At 44.5% G+C, this 21,316-nt stretch overlaps 1 protein-coding gene across 1 annotated transcript; it reads right to left on the reverse strand.

The window, feature by feature from the left end:
* Positions 1 to 175: 175 nt before the first annotated feature.
* Positions 176 to 10,428, reverse strand: MGST2 (microsomal glutathione S-transferase 2). Its single transcript, XM_032187174.1, has 5 exons — positions 10,372 to 10,428; positions 6,562 to 6,661; positions 5,311 to 5,381; positions 3,671 to 3,752; positions 176 to 421 (listed from the first exon to the last, which is right to left on the reverse strand). Exons 1-5 carry the CDS (start codon positions 10,424 to 10,426, stop codon positions 289 to 291), a joined length of 441 nt encoding a protein of 146 aa, XP_032043065.1. The 5' UTR covers positions 10,427 to 10,428; the 3' UTR covers positions 176 to 288.
* Between the last annotated feature and the right edge of the window lie 10,888 nt (positions 10,429 to 21,316).

The following is a 21,316-nucleotide window of genomic DNA, read 5'->3' on the forward strand; positions in this document are numbered from 1 at the left end:
TAAAACCATAAATTCCCTATGTAATTTGTTTAGGGTTTACAATACTGTATGGGAAATCAGAGCATGTAGTTGAAAATGCAGGTGCGACATGCCAATCTGTCTTTATGACTCTTCTTCAACAGCACAGGGAAGAAAGAAAGCATAAACGGCTCAGAAAAAGCATGCATTTTACACTGCAATGGGGTGCTAGTACAGAGTTGTGATACTTTATTCACATGCACCTTATATTTGTTGTGTCCAGGGAAACCATCTGCATTATCTACTTATCTTCTCTTTTTAAAAGAGTCTTCAGAACATTTTACTTAATTTCTTCATGATTCTGAAGTTCAGGTATTCATCCAGAAAGCTGTTGACAATCCCAGCTGCACCCAGGGTTATCAAGCAAGTCAGAACTATCAAATTCAAATAAAAACCTGTTAACCTAGAAGTAGAAAGAAAAATAGTGTTACAAACTGTACATGGTGTGTTTACAGTGAAACTTGCTGCTTGCCCAACTCAGTTAAGAAAAGCTCTTTACGCTCAGAGAGGATCATTACTTAGAGTGTTTTGGTAATTAACCTTTCCCACATGTGACTTTTGCTAGGGGAAGACTCCTAATAATGTCTACAGGGAAGTTCTTCCCAACTTCACATGAATATGTAGAAACACTGGGGGATCTTGTTCCATGATGACCTACCTCATCACATAATGTGAGCACCTATAGGGAGAGCCACAAGCAAGCATGAGCACCTCACTGCAACATTAGATTTAGGAGCGTGGGAGGGAAGATGTTAGGGCTGGAGGAGAAAGAGGTGTGCATGTCTGTTGTATCAGCACCTGTTGGTCAGATTCTCCACTGAGCTGGGAGGTCTGGTTTGGTTATCACTCTGCCTTGAAGATGGATTTTTGAACTGGGAAGGAAGGGTGTGATCCTGAAACTTGGCTATTAGGACACTCATTGGGGATGGGGGTCAGATTAGTTTATCTGTACCAAAATAATTTCATCAAAAGAAGCCTGACCAGCAGGTTGAGGGGAGGTGAGTCGCCTCTTCTATTCTTCTCTTGAGACACTCTCCTACCCCACCTGGAGTACTGCATCCAGGTCTGGGGCCCCCAGCACAAGGAAGAAGCAGACCTGTTACAGCAGATCCAGAATAGAGCCACGAAGGTGATCAGAGGGCTGGAGTGCCTCTCCTACAAAGACAGGCTGAGGGAGTTGGGGTTGTTCAGCATGGAGATGAGAAGGTTCTGGGAAACCTTATAGTGGCCTTCTGATACTTCAAGGGGCTTTGCAAGAAAGATAGGGTGAGTTCTTTTAAAATGGCTTGTAGTGACAGGACAAGGAGTAAGGGTTTTAAACTGGAGAAAGGATGGATTTAGATTAGATATAAGGTAGAAATTCTTTACTCTGAGGGCGGTGAGGTACTGGACCAGGTTGCCGAGAGAAGCTGTGGATGCCCCATCACGGGGCTTGGAACAACCTGGTCTAGTGGGAGGTGTCCCTGCCCTTGGCGGGGGTTGGAACTGCGTGGCTTTTAAGGTCCCTTCCAACCCAAGCCATTCTATGACTCTGAAATGTCAAACTACCCCACAGGAGTCTGGGAGAGCACCTCAGCCCTGAAGCAGAGGTGTTGACAGGCACATGACAACAGGAACCTTCCTCTGCATACTCTGCTGGGCTCAGTCTTAGCTGCCTTGGTGCAGGCTCTGGCCCAGTAGATATGTTGTGGGAGTTGCTGCTGGACTGGCCTCTGCAGGCAAGGAAAAGTCTACGATGACAATCCCATCTCATAAGCGTAGGAGAGAGGTCAGAGGAACTCATCAGCCTTCTGTTTATAGCTCCCTATATGCATACCTGCAGAACCCCACTGGTGTCTAAAGTCTTGACGTGTAGCTTTTCAGTACACGCAATGTCTAAATGCAAATGAGAAAATGGTGAAGTATGAGATGTTCTCAGTGTCAGAAGAGCATGAAAAAAGTCTTGAGCCTAGCCTTCTAATCATCTCTTGGAGCCAGCTGGAGGGAAGGAAAGGGATGCAGCTCAATGGTGAGGGCCTGTCCGGCGCAGAAACCAAGTAGAAGGTGCACTTAGCTCTCATGTGCTTAGAAATCCAGCCCTGGCAAAACTGAACTGCAATTCTTGTAGCCTGGTGCACTTACATGTGTCATAACCAGCTCCTTGAGCTCAGGCCACGTCGGCAGGTTTGTCTTTAACTGCCATGCCTGCAGTTGGTGATTGCAGTTGAGATTTGGTGTGCAGGCCAATTACCTTTGTGCTGCAAGGCCTGCTGGAGGCACATGGTGTGTGCTGGGGCACAGTCCTGCACGCCTCACTGGTGCAGAAGCACCTGCTGGGGGTTAGCACAAGCAAAGCCATTTCCCAGGGCTGCCGCACTGACTGTCAGCCCCTTCTGTCCAATGCAAAGAAATCAGGGTTTCACCAAGGTGTCAAGTCTGTCTAATAATGAAGCCAACCACTGTTCTTAGGCTTCCTTGGCAGGATGAGTCTCTATTTCATCACTCTCGGGCCTAATGGGAAAGATTTCTTAAAGCTTTTTTTAAACAAAGGACTTCTTAATGTCTTGATTTATCTAATCCCTTCTGCTGTCTTTTTCCCACTTATTTTGAGGGCTCTGTTCCCCAGATTTCCTTGATAGTTGCTGGTCTTCTGGTTGGTGCTCACTGCATCTCTTACTAGGAGATAAAGAGTTATCTCTGTATACTAAAAAAAAAAAAAGCTCTGGAAAACAGCTTCATTCTTAAGTAACAGCTCCTCAAAAGAGGATAAGGGATTGGTGAAGGCTGTCATGAAGAGACTGACAACATCTGTATACAAACTGTGGAAAGTAGCCCCACAGCCCAGCCTTTGCTGCTGCAGGGCTACTCACTACCCAAAAAGTGCTGTTTGCAGTCTGATTGTTTTGCATCTCTCTCTAGAATCATAGAGCCCAAGACTTTTATGACAAGCATGTATTGTGCTAGCCTCTTCTCATGATTGTTATGTGTTGTAAGAGGAGCCTTAGGTCTGAACACATAACGCGGGACAGTGGCTTCCATGAAGCAAGAAATAAATCGTGTGTTTGTCTGTGTGCTTGTGCACCGGAGGGCTGTTCTGCCAGTGTCTGTTAGTTGTAGCAGGGTCCGTAGTACCAGATGCTGTACACTTACACTCATTAACTTATGCTTATCTTGAGCTGCGTCTCTTATCTGTGTGGTGAAAGTTCATCAGCCTACAAGGGCAGATGTTTGCTTCATTTAGTGCAATTGTGTGGCTAGAGTAAAGGTCTTAATGTGACAACTTGAGGAAAAATGAAAACAGCAGGCAGGCTGCTACTGTGTGTGCCTTGCCCGAGCAGTCTCCCCATCCCACATCCATCCTGAGCTGCAAAACTGCTCCTGTTTTCAACTTTCTCTGAGCCCAGGTGCCAACATGCTCAGCACAAAGCAGGCACCCACGAGGCAGGCACCAAACCTTTCCCCCTTGTGACCCGGAGCATGTGCACCTCTTAACCTAGGCTCCCGCTGCAACAGCCAGCCTGCTTCCCCCAGGGTCTGTGCCTCAGAGCTCTTGCTGGCACTTCACACATGTTGCATTCAATTACAGTCACTGTTCTCTGCCAGTCCTTGGCTCCCCGCCCAGCTTCAGAGCGCAGCCCGGAGCTGTTAACCTGCCGGTGAGGTGACTCCTTACCTGCCTTTCACTGACTGCGCGTAACCGTGGAAGTACTTGTAGCGGGCGAACATGTACAACAGGCCCAGAACTGCAGCTACTTCTAAGAAAGAAAAGATTAACGGGAAAGAAAATGAGGATCACAGACAGTTGCTTTGCTTATGTTTTCTACTCGCATGTCTCCGGGGGCTCTTCATAGCTCCTCATACCCTAGGAAGCCATGCTGAGGAAAAGCATTTGAAGGAGATGCGAGTATTCAACACTCACTGCAGGAGGCTTTTGTCAGGGGGTTGCTTGTAGGGGTGGGCTGCAGGCCTGTCCAAAAAATCTAACAGCATTCCCTATAAATCGCTCTGAAGACCTGACAGGAATGTTACCCCCAGCCCAGCTCGGGGGCTGTCCCAGGGGCAGAACAGTGGGTCGGAGCACCGTGGCTTGACCCAGCTGTCATTCTGTATTGTTATGGCAGTTCATGTTTAAGGGGAGTATTTGTTTTGGAAAAGAGTTTCTTATTTATGTTGTTAATAACCTGCTTTGCATTTATATAGCAGCCTTTATCCAAGGACACGAGAGAAAGCTGTAGTGAATGTTAGCTTTCTGACCTCCCTGTGGGAGAAGCATGAAGCTACCTCCGCCTGATAGATGGAGCGGGGTGTGCGGGTCACTCGTGCTATCCAGGACTACGCAGTGCTGGCAAAGCTGCTTATGTCCTCTCAAACTGCCTAAGTGTTACAGAGGACAGCTGTTACTCTGGTCTGGATTAGCTCCTCTTAGCGTACCTATGGGAGATGCCCAGCTGAAAAAATTACTTAAAAGGGCGACTAATGCAGTCCTCTTCTTACATATGGCAACGCGTGCCTTCCTTGATTCAAGTGTCTGTCTAGGAGCACGTGTACCATCTCCCATCCAGTTTGTTGAGCTAAGTGGAGCTACTCTGGATTTACACTGGAATCCTATATAGCTGCATTCCCTTTGCCACTGCACCAAAGCAAGAGTTCAGAACGCTTGGACAGAAATGCCAGCCTGCTTAGGTGCTTGGGAAGGCAAAACAGGTTTTCATGAGTCTTCTTGCATAGCTGAAGTGCAATAGCTATGGCTGGTGATGCTGCTGCTTCAGTGCAAAGTCACAGAGCAAACGAACAAGTCACAGCCCAGCAGTGGTGTGGCTCATCTGGGTTGTAAAATCCCACTCGTTTGCTGGCTCAAGCTCCGTCTCCTTCAGTCAGGGGTCCAGCCACAGGGCTGAGTGCTCTGACCCGAACCTTCTCGGGCTGTGTCCTCCCAAGGATGATAGCTGTGCTTGATGTCCTGTGAGGATTGTCCCGTAATGCGCAAATAAGCGTTAGTGGGAAACATCTGGGAGCTGCTTTTCTGAATGATTCACCCAGAAAATCTTCAGTGGATTTTCTGTGAATGAAAAATATGCCATGTACCATGGCTCCTTGGCTTGCAGAGAACAGTAAAAGCTGGTGGGGCTGTGTGAAAAGGCATGACTAATTGGGGATTTCAGTGCACTGAGCATTCCTTCAGGAAGCCTGGAGTAAGGTAAGAAGTGAAAGGAAGGCAAAAAGATGTCTACAAATAATGTACCTCCTGATAAAACTAATTTTAGAAACTTAAGTAAAACTTCTCAGTCCAAGAGAAAAACAAGAACTGTTTACCTTGGTTAAAAAACCACCCTGTGATCCAGAGGACAGTCAGGAATATTGGATAAAACTCCACGCAGTTTTGTCTGCAGAATAAATTGGAAAAAATCTTACTCTGGAAAAGAATGATGGGTGGGATTTTTCAAGGGGAATCAGCTTTGACATGATTTTCTTCTCACTAAAGTTAATGCTATTGAATCTAGTGGGAGCACAGTCAAGCCAGAATTAGGCACTCTTAAAAATTCCCTTCTTTGTAATCTCAATACAAATATAAACTATTTCAATTATTTTCTGTATATTTAAACCTAAGCAAGGATCTGTATCCTGGCTATGTGGAAACGCTTACCAAGGATCCTAACTCAAGTGCCTGTGCAGCAAGGGCAGGCAGGATTTCAAGCATGTGGATGCGATGTTGATCGCTTTCCTCTGTATTCTGCATGCAACTTGTGTGGGTCAGCGTTCCCAGGGCTGTGAGAGGAAGCGTGGAGCTGTGTGTGGGCAGCATGGATTGCTCTGCTGAGGCCAGTGCCTTTATGAAGTGCTACCGGGCGTAGGCAGCATGTGATGGATCTTCGTGTGGTTAGGACAATAGGGGTTTTATTTGTTAACATCATCAGTTTTCATGCCAGTATTTTGTTGGGACCTCTTTTCTTGGTTGTTCTGAATGAGCTTCTTGTTAATGAATTAGGCAACCTTCTGTGTCTGTCGCTCTGTTATCTAATATTTAATATATTCTACATCTTGTTGTTATTGTCACCCAGTACAACTACAGTTGCTTCAGAAGGCATTGTTTGAAATAACACCACGTTACATATATTTGTGAATGGTCATTAGCTAATCACCAGCTGAAGCCCTTTAGGAGCATGTTGTAATTGTGCACAGGCTGCCTCACAGTTATCTGCTGGCTGTCTGTGCTGCTGCCTTCCATGTGTTGTGTGATAGCCACAGGCCAAGAACTTACAGCATGGCTTGCTAGATCCAGAACATCTGAGTTCTGTAAGTTACAGTCAATTAGTTCCTTGCCTTTACTTAGGTTTGGATAATCCGATTGCCTGGCTTCATCAGAACCTGAACTGTGTTAAACGAGCTGAATGTACCCTGTTATCATTAAGATAATAGCTGAGCCATTTGAAAAGTGTTCATTATTTTTTCATTTTCTGAGCAAAGGATGCAACGAAAAAGGTAATATCTTAAGATAGTGTTTTTGCTTATCTTCTGGGCTGAATTGTTATTCACTGCCATCATCTTCATGATGTCAGGACTTACTGTGCACGAAATGTTCTGTCAAACTCCGGAGCTCCAGTGACAGCTGGGGGCATGACCTTGTGCTTCATCCTCGATCTCCCCACCAGCCAAGCAAAATGACCTGTAAGCAAACATGAAGGCTCAGGGATCACATGCTTCCTCTTTTTTTGGGGGGGAAAAAAAAAGACAGCTCATTTGAGTTTCTAACACATCTGTTTTACGTTTTTTAATAGCAATCATTGTTCTTCTGTTCTTTCTGCTTCATCTGATGGAAATAGATGGATGCTAGAGAAACTATTTTTTCCCTACAGAAGTTCTGGTCTTGCCTTCAGGAGTAACTTACTTGTGAGGAAGGGGAAAAATTGCTATTTCAGTGCTAGTGGTCCTCACCTGTTTGACTTTAAAAGTTTCTGGGTACCTGGAGTTGTTTTCCAAGCCATGCCATAGCCACCCTGTGTGAGAAACTTTTGCTCTACTTTTACCTTAACTTTATTTGGATCCAGGAACAAGACACCCACCTGAGCTCACTAAAAAGACTGTCTAACAGGCAAGCCCAGAGCATGCCTTCTGTCTTCCCTTCAGAGAAGAGTGGCATTAAAACACAGCTAGGGATATCAGTGGTGCTGCTCTGTGCACATCTTACATCTTTACCTTCTCCCAAAAATGTATCTTTCCTTCTGTCCTCTCCACATGTAAGTAATTACTCGTAGCCTTTCCCCCCAGAGCACCTCGCTACAGCACCTCTCATTGTATTTGTATCCAGCGAGCCCTCCTCTGCTCCCACCCACGCTCCTTGTTGTGCCTGATTCATCCCAGTGTGCCACCCTGCAGCACTTCCAGGGGGGAAGCGTGGTGGTGGGGAGGCTGGGGAGCGTGCTTGCTGGAGACCGAGACTCACAGGAGCACAGGAGTTCTTTTAGAAGTGTTTTCCTGGAAAACACTGAAGTTGCTTTTTGGCTTCTGCCACTCCCAAAAGCGTTGTTGTTTTGTGTCTGGCAAATGCTGCCTGGCTCATCAGCCAGAAGTGGTAGGTGAGTCTGAGTGTCTTGCAGCAAAGGCATTTTTACCCAGCAATGTGTTCCTTCTTTTTTTTTGCCTGCACTGAGCCCTACAAGAAGCCTTAAACCAGTCAGGGACTGTGTTTTGTTTTTTTTTCTGCTGAGGAACTAAGGCAAACCAAGGCAACTCACTGCATCCAAATTAGCTCAAAATAAAAAAAGCCTTGAAAGGGTGCTGGACGGAATAAGCCCGCTGAGGAAAACAAGGAGATTAAGGCAGTGCAGGGGCCAAACTGTTCCTGTTTGTTCAGCACGACTAACCAAAGCAAATCCCCAAGGCCGTGGTGCAACCCTGGCCTCAGCCGTCCCGCAGGCTGCCCTTGGTGTTGCCTGCTCAGCAAGGAGCTTGTCTGAGGGGCAGAGATCGCACGTGGGAGCGAGGGGCGGGTGGGTTCTCATGTGCCAGTGAAAACCAAGCTGGGGGAGCAGAGGCATGCCTGTCACCTGAGAAGAAAAGGTGAACCCCACATGCGGAACAGGACAGGTGCCAGCCAGGGACTTAAAAAGAGCTGAGGGGGGAAATTGTTGCTGTATTTCTTGTTCCCTGAATGCAGCCTGCCTTTCAGTTCCATCCCAGTGAAAGGAAAGCAGTGATGTAGCCCCAAGCGTGAGTTCTGTGGTTGTTTTAACAAGGGCTGAAATAAAAAATAAAGCAATGGGACAGCTCTGCTGCCCGCCCACTGGAGCTGCTGTTGTGAGCATGCCAGAAAGCATTGCAGCAGGAGGAAGTAAAGATTTCCCCAGCCTTTTCCTTCCCCTCCATTGACGTGTTCAATTCTAGCTGGCTAAATGACATGCCTGTGGTAGTTACAAAGCATCTACAACTGGCCTTTGCTGGCCTTTTTTTTTTTTTTTTCTGCTTTCATTTTCAGGTGGCATTTACAGTTACTGTGTTAATATCTTTACACCAAAAATGCAGGACAAATCAGGCTTTCAAGGAACATTACTCAAATATTTTGTGTTCAAGCCTGTAGAGAGGCTGATACTTTTATCATGGTATATGATAGTGCATGCTAATTTGCAACTTAAATAAATCTTTGAATAACTCATGGTTCTGAGACACAAAACCTTGTCTTTCTGTATCTCTGATGACGGCTAAGTGAAACCTGACTTGAGCACTGCTTCAGAGAGGTGGTCTTGCCCATTAGCAGCTTCCTTGCTCAGGACCAGAGGCTCAGCAGAAGAAACGGAGGAGCAACCAGAGCACTAAGCACTGTGCGTGTTGCGTTTTGTTTGCAGCAATTGGTCACGCTCCGCACTGCATCCCATCCCTTACATGAGCTGGTTATAGCACATGCTTACACTACCAGCTTCACAGCGTTCAGCTGAACTCACGGTAGTTGATCTGTGTTGGTTTATCCATGCTAAAAGTAAACCGCACTGTGATTTAAATCAGATTAGCAGATCAGGTTCTTACAAAGGTTTCTCTCTGGGCTTGATGTTGGACTGCCCAATGCGTAAATCAAAATCCAGGTGATCCTGGCTTTTCAGTGATTTTTAACTAGAGTAACTAATATGGACTAAACATTACAAGAAAGAATGTATTTTCTACCTCCCTTTCCCCTTTTGGTATCTGCATATTTCATTGTGTTTTCAAAATGCACTAGGCTCCCAGATAATGTGTGGTTTTGTTTTTAACTCTTAACACTTCTATGTTAAAAGTTAAGGCAGGCAAGTTGAGCTTTCACAGAAGTTGATGGTAGATATTGCCAGCAGCCAGAAATAGCAATGTTTTGTGCAGATCACAAGAGTGTGTTGCAGCTGATCTGATGACAGAAAAAGAATGTAAATTTAAAGTGCTTTCTATTTGCTTTCTGTTGTGTTGGACTTTTTTTTTTTTTAACCTAGAAGGGGTCACGTTCTCAGGCTATTTTTTTTTTCCTGCTAAGGTGCAAGTGTTACTTCAGCAGCTGAGGCTTTCAGAACAAACAATCACATTGCATTCGTTAAGTTGCAGCGCTATAGGTATTTGGAAAAAAGATAAAGCGATTACTTTTAACTTGCTCTTAATCGCATCCTAGTATACTGCAAATGCCTTCAGACATCATCATGATTCCTGATGTAAACACAACTATATGAATCAACATATATAGAAGAAATTAAATACAAGAAGTAAAAATGCTACCACAGCTACGTGAGAGATGCCCATCAAAAAGAGCACTGCAGATTTGCCTGCTTCTTTCCTGGTCCTTGATTCTCGAGGTATATCAGCAGGGGACAAAATTTTTCTTTAAGATCCAAATAGACTTGTAATGAGGAGGATGTACTGCAGAACACCTCCTGTTCTTGCTGCCTGGTGTAAAGGTTTGCTTTCCTCTTCCCTTTTGGATACTTAGCATGTGTCTGGCTATTCCAGGCAACAGTTTGTGCAGTGCTTTCAGTCCAGAGGTGGTGTACTTGATTTGACAAATTTACTCTCACTTTTTGAGGTTTTGGGTTGCACAGCTGCCTAAATAAGAATCGAAACCAAGACACAACGTGGCTGTTGGGTAACTTCACAGCTAGTTGCGAGCTCTCACAATAGCACGATTCCAAAGAGTCAGCAAACAAAACAGACCTGAAAATAAATTACTTTTCCCCAAGGGGAAAAGTAATCTGTCCCACGGAGCCAACTCCCTCTCAGGCTACAGAAAGGGCAAACAGTGCCCCAGTGAGAAGCAACTTAGGAGGTGCCAGGAATTAAAGTTACAGGACAACCGGTTTGTCACCACAAGACATCCAGAATCGGCGGAAACCTCCCCAAGCCCCAGCCCTGCAGCCCCGCAAATCTTACTTTGCTGGAAGGCAGAGAGAAGGGAGACAGCGGCCAGCAAGGTGAAGTCCCCCATGGTTCTGGCCGCTTCCGCGTGCGAGCAGGGTGTGTGTAGGGGAGGGAGCTCGAGTGAGCAATAAGGAGCAACAACAGGTGGGGAATTGCAGTGCTTCTCGGCACCACAACAAAGGAAACAAAATAGCCCGGCTTTTTAAAATGAGTGCAAAATTACAGCCATTTTTCTGCCATGGAAAAAGTTGAAATGCAGCCAGGCGGTTCTGCCTGCGTGAAGGCACAGAGAGAACAAAACCAGCCCTGCCTGCCTCTGTGGCTTCAGCTGCTCTTTTAGGTCTCAGACTTCAGTCGTAATCTCGTTGGGGGTGCAGACTTTGTTCCCTGTTTGTACAGGGTCTCGCACAGCGAGGTCTGCATCCATCCCCGGTGGTGCTGCCCTAAAGGAGCAGGTGCAGATGTGGTGGGGGAGCGCAGCTTTGTGCTGTCCCTACCCTTGATTTATGGTTTTGCTGAATGTGTACAACTTGGGCTCTTGTGGGCAACACGACAGCCGCTTACAAACAGTCACTGTGCAGGAGGAAATCACTCAGGGTAGTTCAAAGGGTAAAACAACTGAGAGAGAAAAATCTCCCCTTGTTTTATTGTCTGGAGTATGTTTCCCGGCGTTTATGCCTGGGACTAAAATGAGGAGGGATTCTCTCAAGGATTTTTTTTATCAGCTAGCCTTAGCTAACAGGACACTTAATGTTGTTAGCCTTTACAATCCCATGAGTCCACCAGAACAAAACCCGTGTAATTTTTTTTTGTGCGATTCCAGGATTATCTGCCTGCATTGTCTCCAACTGGCATTACGATGGGGTATTTCCTTGACTTTATTCACATATATTAATTTTGAAGGCAAAAGTAAAACTTTAAATCAGTTTTTTCATTGTGAAAATTGTCACGGTAAAATCTGTTGGGTGTTAATTCAGTATATTGTTCTTTCTAAAGATTGGAACAGTAGATATGCTTTAATAACAGCAGCTGGGTGTTTGTAACTCTTTAACTGCTGATTTATGCACTTTATTTACTGTTATTGTAGTAAGGGGCTGGCCTTCTGACAAGACAGCTACTCTGCTTCTAGGGGCTGGCTCAGGAGTGTTCAAAGCATCAACACCCTGCCGATATGGGGGAGTGATGGAAAACCGTAACACAGGGCTGGCAACTGGAGAGTCTGAAAGGTCAGTTTGAAAACTTAAGCCCATAAGAGCTAAGCATTTTAAGGCTAGCTGATGCTGAAGTCATGTTTTCTTTCCAACTTCATTCAAAGTATGTGAATTTCAAAATGGCAATGACACATTAAGTCCACCAAAGTTTGATTTAAAGGTAGGCAGGAATATAATCCAGGACAGGGATTAAACTCACAGAATTTTTATAAATTACATGGCCATTATGGCAGAGATAGGTACACTTAAAACCATTTTCAATTTCTGCTGGTAGCAGGGAGTTTGTAGTTGCCTATAGATTTGTATTGCCATTGGTCATACATGGTCCACAGACAATTTTGTTATAGAGTTACACTTTCTCCCTGTAAAACTCAGTAACAGAAAATCGGATCACACACAGAATAAGGCTTTTAGGCTGGGTCCACTTCTGACCGTGTAAATACAGTAGCATCTCAGGTGCCCAGAGCTTTTACAATGTGTGTAAGCCCCAATACATAAATAGGTGGCAGGATCAACTAGGAGGTTTCTTCAGTTATGTCAGGACGTTTTGGCAGCTTGTCTGTGGCTGATTCCTCAGCTTGCTCTTGAGGAATGTCATTTGATTTTGTGTTTCTGCCGCTTGCATGTATTTGATATGTGCTTTGCTTATCTCTGCTGTTGTAAATGCATGTGGCTTCTCCAGCTGTCTAAAGCCAAATAGCAAGAAGAGAGGCTCTGAACAGTGAAATGCAATGTGAAATTAGAAATACTGGTGGGATCTTACCACGCTTAGCTGGTGTTGTCCTGTACCATGCTTCCCCTGTGTGCTCCACAGGGACAAATGGGTCTTTTCCCAATGCAGTTTCCAGCAGTGGAAACTGAGCCATTGGGTAGGGAAGGGACTGGCAAATCTCACAGAGCAGCTGCACCAGACCTGGGAGTCTGCGTAGCCACAGGATTTAGGGGAAATTCTTGCTGACCTGTGCTTCCCTGGCAGACCTCTGCAAGAAGGCTGGCTCTCCTGTCTGTAGGGAAGCTGCTGTTGACCCAGCAGTGAAGGCAGATCCCAGCAGGGTGGCAGAGCTGCTGTCACAAGAGAGCAGATGGTTGGGGTAGTGAGACCAAAAGCATTTTAAGCATGAAACCAGGCTGATCAAATAAGTTCTCTTAATGGAGGTACACTCAAAGCTGCTCAGTTTTTGTCTCTGGAAGAGCTGAAAAGAGCTTTGCAAAGGGCAGGATTCAGTCTATGCTGGAGGTGTAACTTCTTAAAGGCCAGTCCCAACTGGCAGTGTAGCATCTTTTATTTTTAAACACCTCTAGGAGATAGGCTCTGAAGAATAGAGGCTCCTGGCTGGAAGGGAAAATATCTGAACTCTCATATATTTCACTGGAAACATTTATAGGGTAAATCAACACTATTACAATGTATGAGGCTAGCTCATGTGTCAAAAGCAGTTTAGCTACAGCAGTAACAGTGGTGAGCTCTGGGGTTTATTAATTTCCTCTATCTTAAAACAATATATAATGAAGAATGTGGGCCTGCGTGGCGTAGGGTCATACCCAGGCTTTAAAATTATCAGAACTATGAAACAGGTGAAAGAGGAAGAAAATACTTATATTCCTTCAATATCCCTACTGCTACCCCCTAAATACTAGTTTGTCACCCTTGTTTGCCACTGTCATATTTATACTTCACTTTGGCCCTCAGAGAAGGGATGAACAGTCTGTTTTAAGGTCTGATTATTCAGAGTCCCCTGCTTTGCAGACATCTTACCAAACAATAAAACAGATCCTGTTTCCATCCCATCCTCTGAATGTCAGTGCAATGAGCTCAGACTATTTTTGGTAGTGGTGGCAGAGCAGGTTTAAAAGGATTAAATAAAGTAGTAGCCAAAGGTTTGGAGTCTTCCCCACTATGCACCATTTGCAGCCTTATGTCACCTGCACCAGCACTGTATACAAGTCAGGGAAGAACTGGTTCATGGTGTTCTTGTCTGGGTGTACAAAAGACAGATGTGCTTTAACACCCATCATTGTTCATCTGTGTTGCTATATGCACATAAATTCTTGCATGCCCACAGGCCTCTCACATTTCTTTGAAGCCTTTGGGTATCATTACTTTTTTTTTTTTTTACTTTGGATGCTGCAAGAACATATCTGGGGTGCAATTCTGGATTGGGATAGAGCAGAGTATATATTTTACATATATTTATGAAACAAACTCTGCTTATCTTGCAATATATCCAATTGTAATCATCCTAGGCTTTCAAAGTAGCAGCAAAAAGCAGAGTCTGGAACACCATGAGAAGTACCTTCATCTAATTATGATGTGGTGTTGCTTTTTGTTAAAGCAGTGCTTTTTTGCAATCCCACATACGCACACTTCTTTTTGTCCTTAAAATGTCTTCACCAGGTCTCAGCTCAGGGGAGCTCAGTTGCAGTGGCTTGAGAGAGACTGTCAGAACCCTGTCAGGAAAATGGAGAATGAGCACATCTGCACTGCGGTGTAAAGGCTGCATGTATGGGGTGATCAGGGAGTACCTGGGGCATACAGCTAGGTAGGAGCTAAATGTTCCTCACTTCCCATGTCTCAGACATCCTCCTAAATTAAGTGTTTCTGGAACAACCTGTAAATCTCCAGAGAAGAGGCACAGCCTGCCTCTCCCATTCAGCCGAAGAGGAGGAAATGCACTATACAAAGCTATTTCCCATTATTTTCTCTGACTTGCCTTGTAAGAGACTTAATGTGTGCCACAAAAGCTACCAGCCTGGAGACGGGGTGTTATGGCCCTTGCAGTCACATAATGTTTGAGGGGAGAGTTACACAAAGTCACATTTCTTTTGTCAGCGCATACGATTATGCCTGAAGATTAGAAGGAACTCTCCTAGATTCTTCACCCTATGGAAATCAGGGTGGTGTGTGCTCGGTGATTCGCTCACAGGCTAAAGCTGCTGTGGCCCAATATGATCATCTTGCCTGACTGCCTGTATAATACAAATTGGCAGCATTTCAACAATGAATAATAATAACTCATTAATAAGTTATGGGAGCTGAGAGTCAGTGGTGTTTCCAGACGTGAGAATAGTTCCTGTAGCACACAGCCCCGCTGGCTCTGTGCATGGTATCTCTGGTTTACAGCAGGTAGTCTTGGGAGAATTGAGGGCTGGCCTGTGAGATGCAGATCCTGTATGACTTATGTCTGGATCAAAAGGAGGTTTAAAGTCTTTCCTGTTGCTATTGACCAATTGGAAGCGGATCCCCATGCCAGCGTGATTGCTCTGATATGTGGAATGCAGGGGATTAAAGGAGATTCAGCAAGAGATTTGAGGACATGTTGGTTGTACATCTTTTGTCTCCCTCGCAACTCCTAGTAGATTTGAGACAACATAGCACTTGCTATTTTTTAACTTGCTAACCCTGGAGAAAGATCTTTCTTAATTAGTAGATGACTTCAGCTCTAAGTATTCTTTTCATCCATACTCGCGTAAGGAAGTTTAATTTCATCTTTGTAGGAATCAGCTGTGCTTAGGAGGCAGGACGTAAATTGTGCTCGTGCTATGTATGCTTTATGTTCAGCCTTATCCGATGCCTCTAGGACACTGGGCAGATCTTAGCATTTGCTCAGGTAGGTGGTGAATCAGACCCTCCCTCCTGGCCAGCTCTTCCACGCAGCTTGTGTTACGGGCATTCACAATGGTGTGCCACTGTTACTGCCTGCATCTTCATCCTCTAAGAGACTGTTGGTAACGTTGGTGCCCAGTGGCAGTGTGATGCTTGCTTCACCATCACTGCAGCTACCAGGGGAATGTAGCAGAGCCAGTCCTTGTCATAGCTGAAAAACTGACACTCTTCCAAGGTGCCTGCTCTAGTGAAGCATTCAGCTCCTCCTAAACTTCTTTCAGGTGGGATGCCCTGTTCCCTGAGACTTATTTGGAAGTCTTATGCGATTTGGCCATGCTAACAGAGGAGGCCAATGGCAGGGACAAGACCTGGAGCCAAGTACCCAGCTGCTACCCTTGAGTTGTATATTCCAGGCCCTGCACCGTCCTCACATTTGCTGTACCCCAGGTGGCAGGTTGGAGAGCACCTGGGGACCGTGACACAGCTCTGCTGAGAAAGACAGTGTACGAAGCTGATGTTGTTGGTGCTGTATGTGAATGGGCAGGTCTTGAGAAGAACACCCCCTAGAGAATATCTTCTTTCTTATCGTCTTTCCTTCAGTTCTCTCTCTGACCTGTGCAGACTCAAGTCAGGTCCAACCCTCTCACATCTAAGTCAGGCTTTGATTCAAATTATCCAGGACCAGTGATATTCCTGATGCGTCCCGTGACCCTCTGCTCAGCTCCTGCTTCATTTGTGTGCCCTCACAGCCTCCTTTTAGCCCTCAGAGCGGCTGTGCTTCGACACCCGGGGCCTGGCCACCATCGCCTGCGGCCTGGCAGGGGAGTGGGCCGCCATGCCGTGTGGCGTTGCCTAGCAACTCCTCCGACAGCCATCTCCCCTCCAGCGCCTGCTGAGCTAAGCACAGCGCCTGGGAGCAATATTACAGCCACGGTTGCTCCCGTCGGTGCTTGCTTATTATTTATGGTTATTGCTGTGAAAGGGTTTGGAAATATTTCTTCACATCCTTCCTTGTTTAAGACAGATATTCTTACGTACTTCTGTGGCATGCCTGCATAATTAATGAATGGTCACTGCTTTTTGGTGTACATGGCATGCAGTCTTAGCATTATTTTTTTTTTTTGAAGTAGTTGCTAGTTCTGGACGTTTCTATTTTTCAGCCCCAAACTGTGAACCTCCCAAGGCTTTCTACTCAATAGTGTAAAAATCTGATGTAGCAGAGTCCAGCTTAACTACTTCAAATTGTGGACGACACTTTTATGTACCCATACATTTAACAAATTCTGCTCTGAATCACTTTCTGTCCATTTCAACAGGACATTGATGCTAACATTAAGATTTCCAAATGAAAACATTTCCATGAAGAGAGAGAGAAAGCAGCCAGGGCTTTTCCTGATGTCTGAGTCTCTACTTTATCTGTCTGCCCTTTCCTCCTCCACACTAAGTCCAGTTTAATCTTTCTGGGTTGCATTTGTGGATGTGCTGAAGAGGAACTATAGCTTCACTTGTCTTCTGTGTTTTTTCCTTTTTCCTTTTTTTTTTTTTTTTTTTTTTTTCCCCTAAAAGACTGCAGCAAGAAAGACAAACTTCCTTTTTTTTTTTTTTTTCTTTCTTTCTTCTCTCTCTCTCCTCTGATCTTACACAGAAAATCCTGCTGAGGTGCTCCCTTGGCTTCTCCTTTCTTGATAAATATTTGTTGCTCAGGACAGATCTGGAAGGCTTTGTTTGTGCTGCTGGCTAGTTATGTGCTGCTGGATCGTCTGCTAAGCTTTGATTCAACTCCAGATAGGTTTTATTCCATTTGCTAGCACTGAGTGACTTTCTAGCTCGTGAAAAGATCTGACAGGCAGGGGAGAAGTTTGTTTTATGTTGGAGCAGTGCTCTGCTGTGACACATGCATATGTATATCTGCCATTGCCCTCTGCTGGGGTATGCCAGAACTACTGGTGCGGGCCCGCAGCTAGCTGAGCTGGAGGAGCTGGTTTAATTTCCTGAGTAGAAATTCCTTTCCTTTACTTTAAGAAATTACCTGTTTTGGATGCATACAGCTGCCTGGCAAGCGAGGTAGGTGCTTTTGTTCAGCAGGTGACTGTCATGTAGCACTCAGCACAACAAGCAAAAAAGGAGCTAACCTAGCACATAAACCAAACATCCACCCTGCTGGTTCACAGGCTGTGGGGGAACATAAAAGCCATCTCTGTTGTAAAGCAGAGTTTAAAAAAAGAAAAATAGGGCTGTATTTTTTTTTTTAACTCATGCAGCTCTTTTTATGATCGACCTGGCTTTACAGTTGGTAGGTACCTATAGAGTTGTTCTGCTCACTTGTCACTATTCATTTTAGGTTGTATGTTTGGTTATCATTTCTATATTTTAATCTGTTGGAATTGAATGCAGATACAGTTTCTGAGCGCAGTGCTGAGGTATGTTGCCTGATCTACATCTCTACGCAGCACGAGGGTGAGCAGAGGAATGAAACTCCCAGTCTAAAAGCTGGAAAAAAAGATGGAAGAGTCTGAATCCACTTTTGAATCCAGTTTTCCCACAGTTGGGGTTGTTAAGGTCAGTCTTTTTGAAAGGGCTTTATAGAATGAAGGCCTTTGAAAGGCCCTAAATGAAGACCTTTATAGAAACGAAGGCCTAACGCTAAGGCACCACAACAGAGTGGTACACCTGTGAGGAAGCAGCAGCTCCAAATTCTGTGGGATTACACCAGTTGAGAAGGAAGAGAATGATACGGCCTAGCTGTTCCTCAACGAAGAAAAGCAGGCCATAAATCCAGATCATTTAGCCTAGACAGACTGGTGGTTTAGGAGGAAGTTATCTGAAATCAAACCCAGACAGAAGTGATCTGTGGTAGCAACCCACTGCCAGCCATTTCTTTCTGGAAACTGCGGCGAAGAGGAGTAAAGGCATGTTTTGTGCAGGTTGGTTGATTGGTTTGTTTGTTTTTAATTCACACTCCTGTTGAAACACAGACTGCTCCATGGCCAAACTGAGAGACCTGAGAGAGTTTCACGGCTGCACTCACCAAGTCACCTAGTCAGCAGTGGCTCTGCACTCCAGGTACGTACAATAACTTATGAAAGAGGAGTCCTGTAAAATTCTGCAAAGACATGTAGAGAGTGCTTTGAAATTCATGAACAAGCACAGTCCAGTGGCATGTAGCTTTTGGTTGTCTTCATCTTGTAACTCCCCAAGAGTTTTCTGGTGGAAATGAATGTAGAATGGTCTTGGGGTTGCTAAGTCACCTTCCAGAGACCACTTAGAAGTGATTCAGGAACCCCAGGCAGAGGACCGGCCCTTTAGTGCTAATCATTTGCGTAAGTTCAATTTCACCATCAATTATCATCAGTTGTTCCATGCAGGAAGGAAGCCTGAAGAGCTCAAGCAATGCCTACTGTTTCTCTAGGCCAGGTTTCACCAGTTTGAAAACTGGGAACTACAGCATTATACATCCATAATTCTGCTGAAGTGCAGCTACTTGAGGCAGTACTGAAGGGCAAGACTCTCAGAGCCAGGTATGACAAACCAGCTCTTTGTTTCTGGTGGCCTATTCCTCCCTTTTACCTCTGTGCACAACCTGGAAGTTTTGTTGATGCAACCAGTGTTACCCTGTAAACCCGATGAGAAGGCAGGAGGGACAGCACTGGCAGTAAAGAGGGGAAGGAGTGTCAGCTCAAAGCATGACCTGGTAAAGCTTGTACAGAGGCTAGTAGGTGTTAAACCATGTAAAGTGGGAGTGCAATTAATGTGTACTTTCATTGGTCACCTTACCCTGATGGCTGTCTGGATCAGATAATATCCCTGTGCTGACTGAATTGCCCTTCTCAACACAGTGAGCTGGTATTGTAGAGTACAGTTAATTGCTGATAAATTAGCAGATTTTGAAAATAAAAGCCATTCCAGTTCTAGAATGGCCTTTAATACTCGTTGAACAACCCAAATGTTTCTCAATATAGTTCATTTAACTAGCTCCAAAACAGGGAATGTAGAAATAGGTAGCATTGACTTGGGACATTTATTTTTAGGTAATACTTTTTGTTCCCTTTTTCAGCATCAGAACTACTTTCATCTTCTTTAGAGGCAGAGTTATAAATATCTTCCATTGAGATCATGGGCCTCTGACATGAGTGTGGAGCAATTCTCCCTGCTGCACATGACAATCATATTTTCTTCCATTCCACAGCACTCTCACACCCCTCTGATAGAAAATGCCCTCTCAACTCCTAAAATCCATTAGTTATTTTCCTGAGGAGGAAGGGGGGACTCCTGGGAAGCTACAGAGTATGTGTTGTATCTATCAAATATAATGTGTTCCATTTCTGCCTATTCCTAAGCAGCATTATGCACTTCCTTGCATTTCAGAGGCTTGATTCTTCTTTGTTTTATACCTCATGTAATCAATAGCACGTGCAAATTGCTCCTGTCCTTGCTCTCCTTTACTTGCTGGTGCCTTATGCAGTGAGGTCCTTGCCCATGACACTGGTACCATGGTGGCTTCAGAGTGACAACACTATTTGTCAATATATGTTACACAAAGGACTGTGCAAGAAAGAATTGAATGTCTCTATTAATCCCAAATTCAGTGCCTGCTCTCAACATTTGTCACAAAACCCAGACAGACGTGTAGCCCCTAGCACTTAGCCTGTCTATGTTCTCCTGCTACAATCCTGTCTGCACCACTTGTCAGAAAAAATGGTATTTCTGATGAGGACTAGTGGGAGCTACACACAAGTGCTTCATGCATTAGCTGCTATTTCTGACCAGGAACAACTCAAGTGTGACCTGTCTCACAAGGCTGGTTTACCGCTTCTGCAAATTATTGAAATGCCCATGGAGGCATGGCAAGCGCGCAGAGAGCTTCCTTGCCGCTTGCAAGGAGAACGTTGGAAATGCAGCACCCAAGGCTGTTCTTTTCCCTTACCTGCATCTCAAAAGGAGAAGGGAGCAAAGAGGAGATGAGAGGCTGCAGGTTCTTTGCCAAAGTTGGGGAAAAACAATGCTCTAGAGGAGGACCAAGTGGCAAGTTTTGGTCTATTTTCTCTGACTGGTACTTATTTAGAACTAACTTGCTCAGTTAGTGGTAAAAGAAAAATGACTGAAGGAAATAACTAGGCCTTCCCTTACCATTTTGTTGATCATTCTATGGGCCAAAGTCAGGAGTTCAGGTTGGGACGTAGCATTTCCACTATCTTAACTTTCATGTGCATCATCCTATAAATTGTGCTTAGTTTCCCTGGTGGTTAGAGCTATGCACACATTACCGTACATGGACATGATTGTATAAGCAGTGTTCTTTCATAAAATATAGCTTGAAATAATCACAGGATGACCATGGGCATAGAATATTGGAATAGACTTCCAATACAATAAGTTGTATCGTTCCAGTATCGTTTGTGATTTATGCTAGCTTGAAAGCAAAGAAAAGCACTTTAGGTCACTTTGGAACTCTATCCCTCCCTAATTTCCTGGGGGCATTATTGTTCTTTTGCTTCTTAATCAGGATCTCATTTTTGGCATTTGCTAACTCTAGTATTATTTTCAGATGTTGGTTCTGTTTTTACCTGTCACTCACTCTAAACCTTGCTCTTCCCCAAAGGGCTTCGGAAGGAGGCCAACTTTTTAATGGGGAAAAAGATTAATATCCCGAACATTTTTATATTTTGAAATTAAAGCACTGCTTCTACTTGGGGAATAAATTGATTTTACATATTGGTTTAAAATGCAGAAATTAAGTTTCAAATTAAAGTTTGTTTCTTTAAATAACTTTTCCACTAGTGTGTTTTTAGCAGAAGTGTTCAGAGTGCAAAAAACGGGTCTCTCAACAAGTGTGTTACTTTAATCCCTGCTTTTTGCAGTTGTGAGTTTGCTCTATTGCTTATAAGCTAAAAATTTAGGGATGTAGTAATCTTGAGAAATTGTGCCTTTCCAGCTTATAAACCAAAGTTTATAAGAAGAATAAAAAATCATATGTTCTTTTAAAGAAGAATAAGGCAATTTATACAGAACAGAGAATGGGATGCACTTTTTTTTATTCGGCCATGTTCCTATATTAACACAAGTCATGAACTCATGTCAGATCCCTTTTATTTCAAACTTCAGTGATAACTTGGAAGCATTCTCTACAAGGACTACAAGGCAG

Source organism: Aythya fuligula, chromosome 4 (genome assembly GCF_009819795.1).
Source record: "Aythya fuligula isolate bAytFul2 chromosome 4, bAytFul2.pri, whole genome shotgun sequence".
In the NCBI taxonomy this organism is placed as follows: Eukaryota; Metazoa; Chordata; class Aves; order Anseriformes; family Anatidae; genus Aythya; species Aythya fuligula.

Bases quoted from the DNA above. Each gene is read 5' to 3' on its own strand.
- MGST2 (XM_032187174.1), bottom strand. From the start codon at position 10,426: ATGGGGGACTTCACCTTGCTGGCCGCTGTCTCCCTTCTCTCTGCCTTC. The intron at 3,753-5,310 runs GTAAACAGTTCT...TTTCTTTCTTAG, and splicing joins AGGGTGGTTTTTTAACCAAG to AAGTAGCTGCAGTTCTGGGC. The intron at 422-3,670 runs GTAAGGAGTCAC...TTCTACTTCTAG, and splicing joins GCGCAGTCAGTGAAAGGCAG to GTTAACAGGTTTTTATTTGA.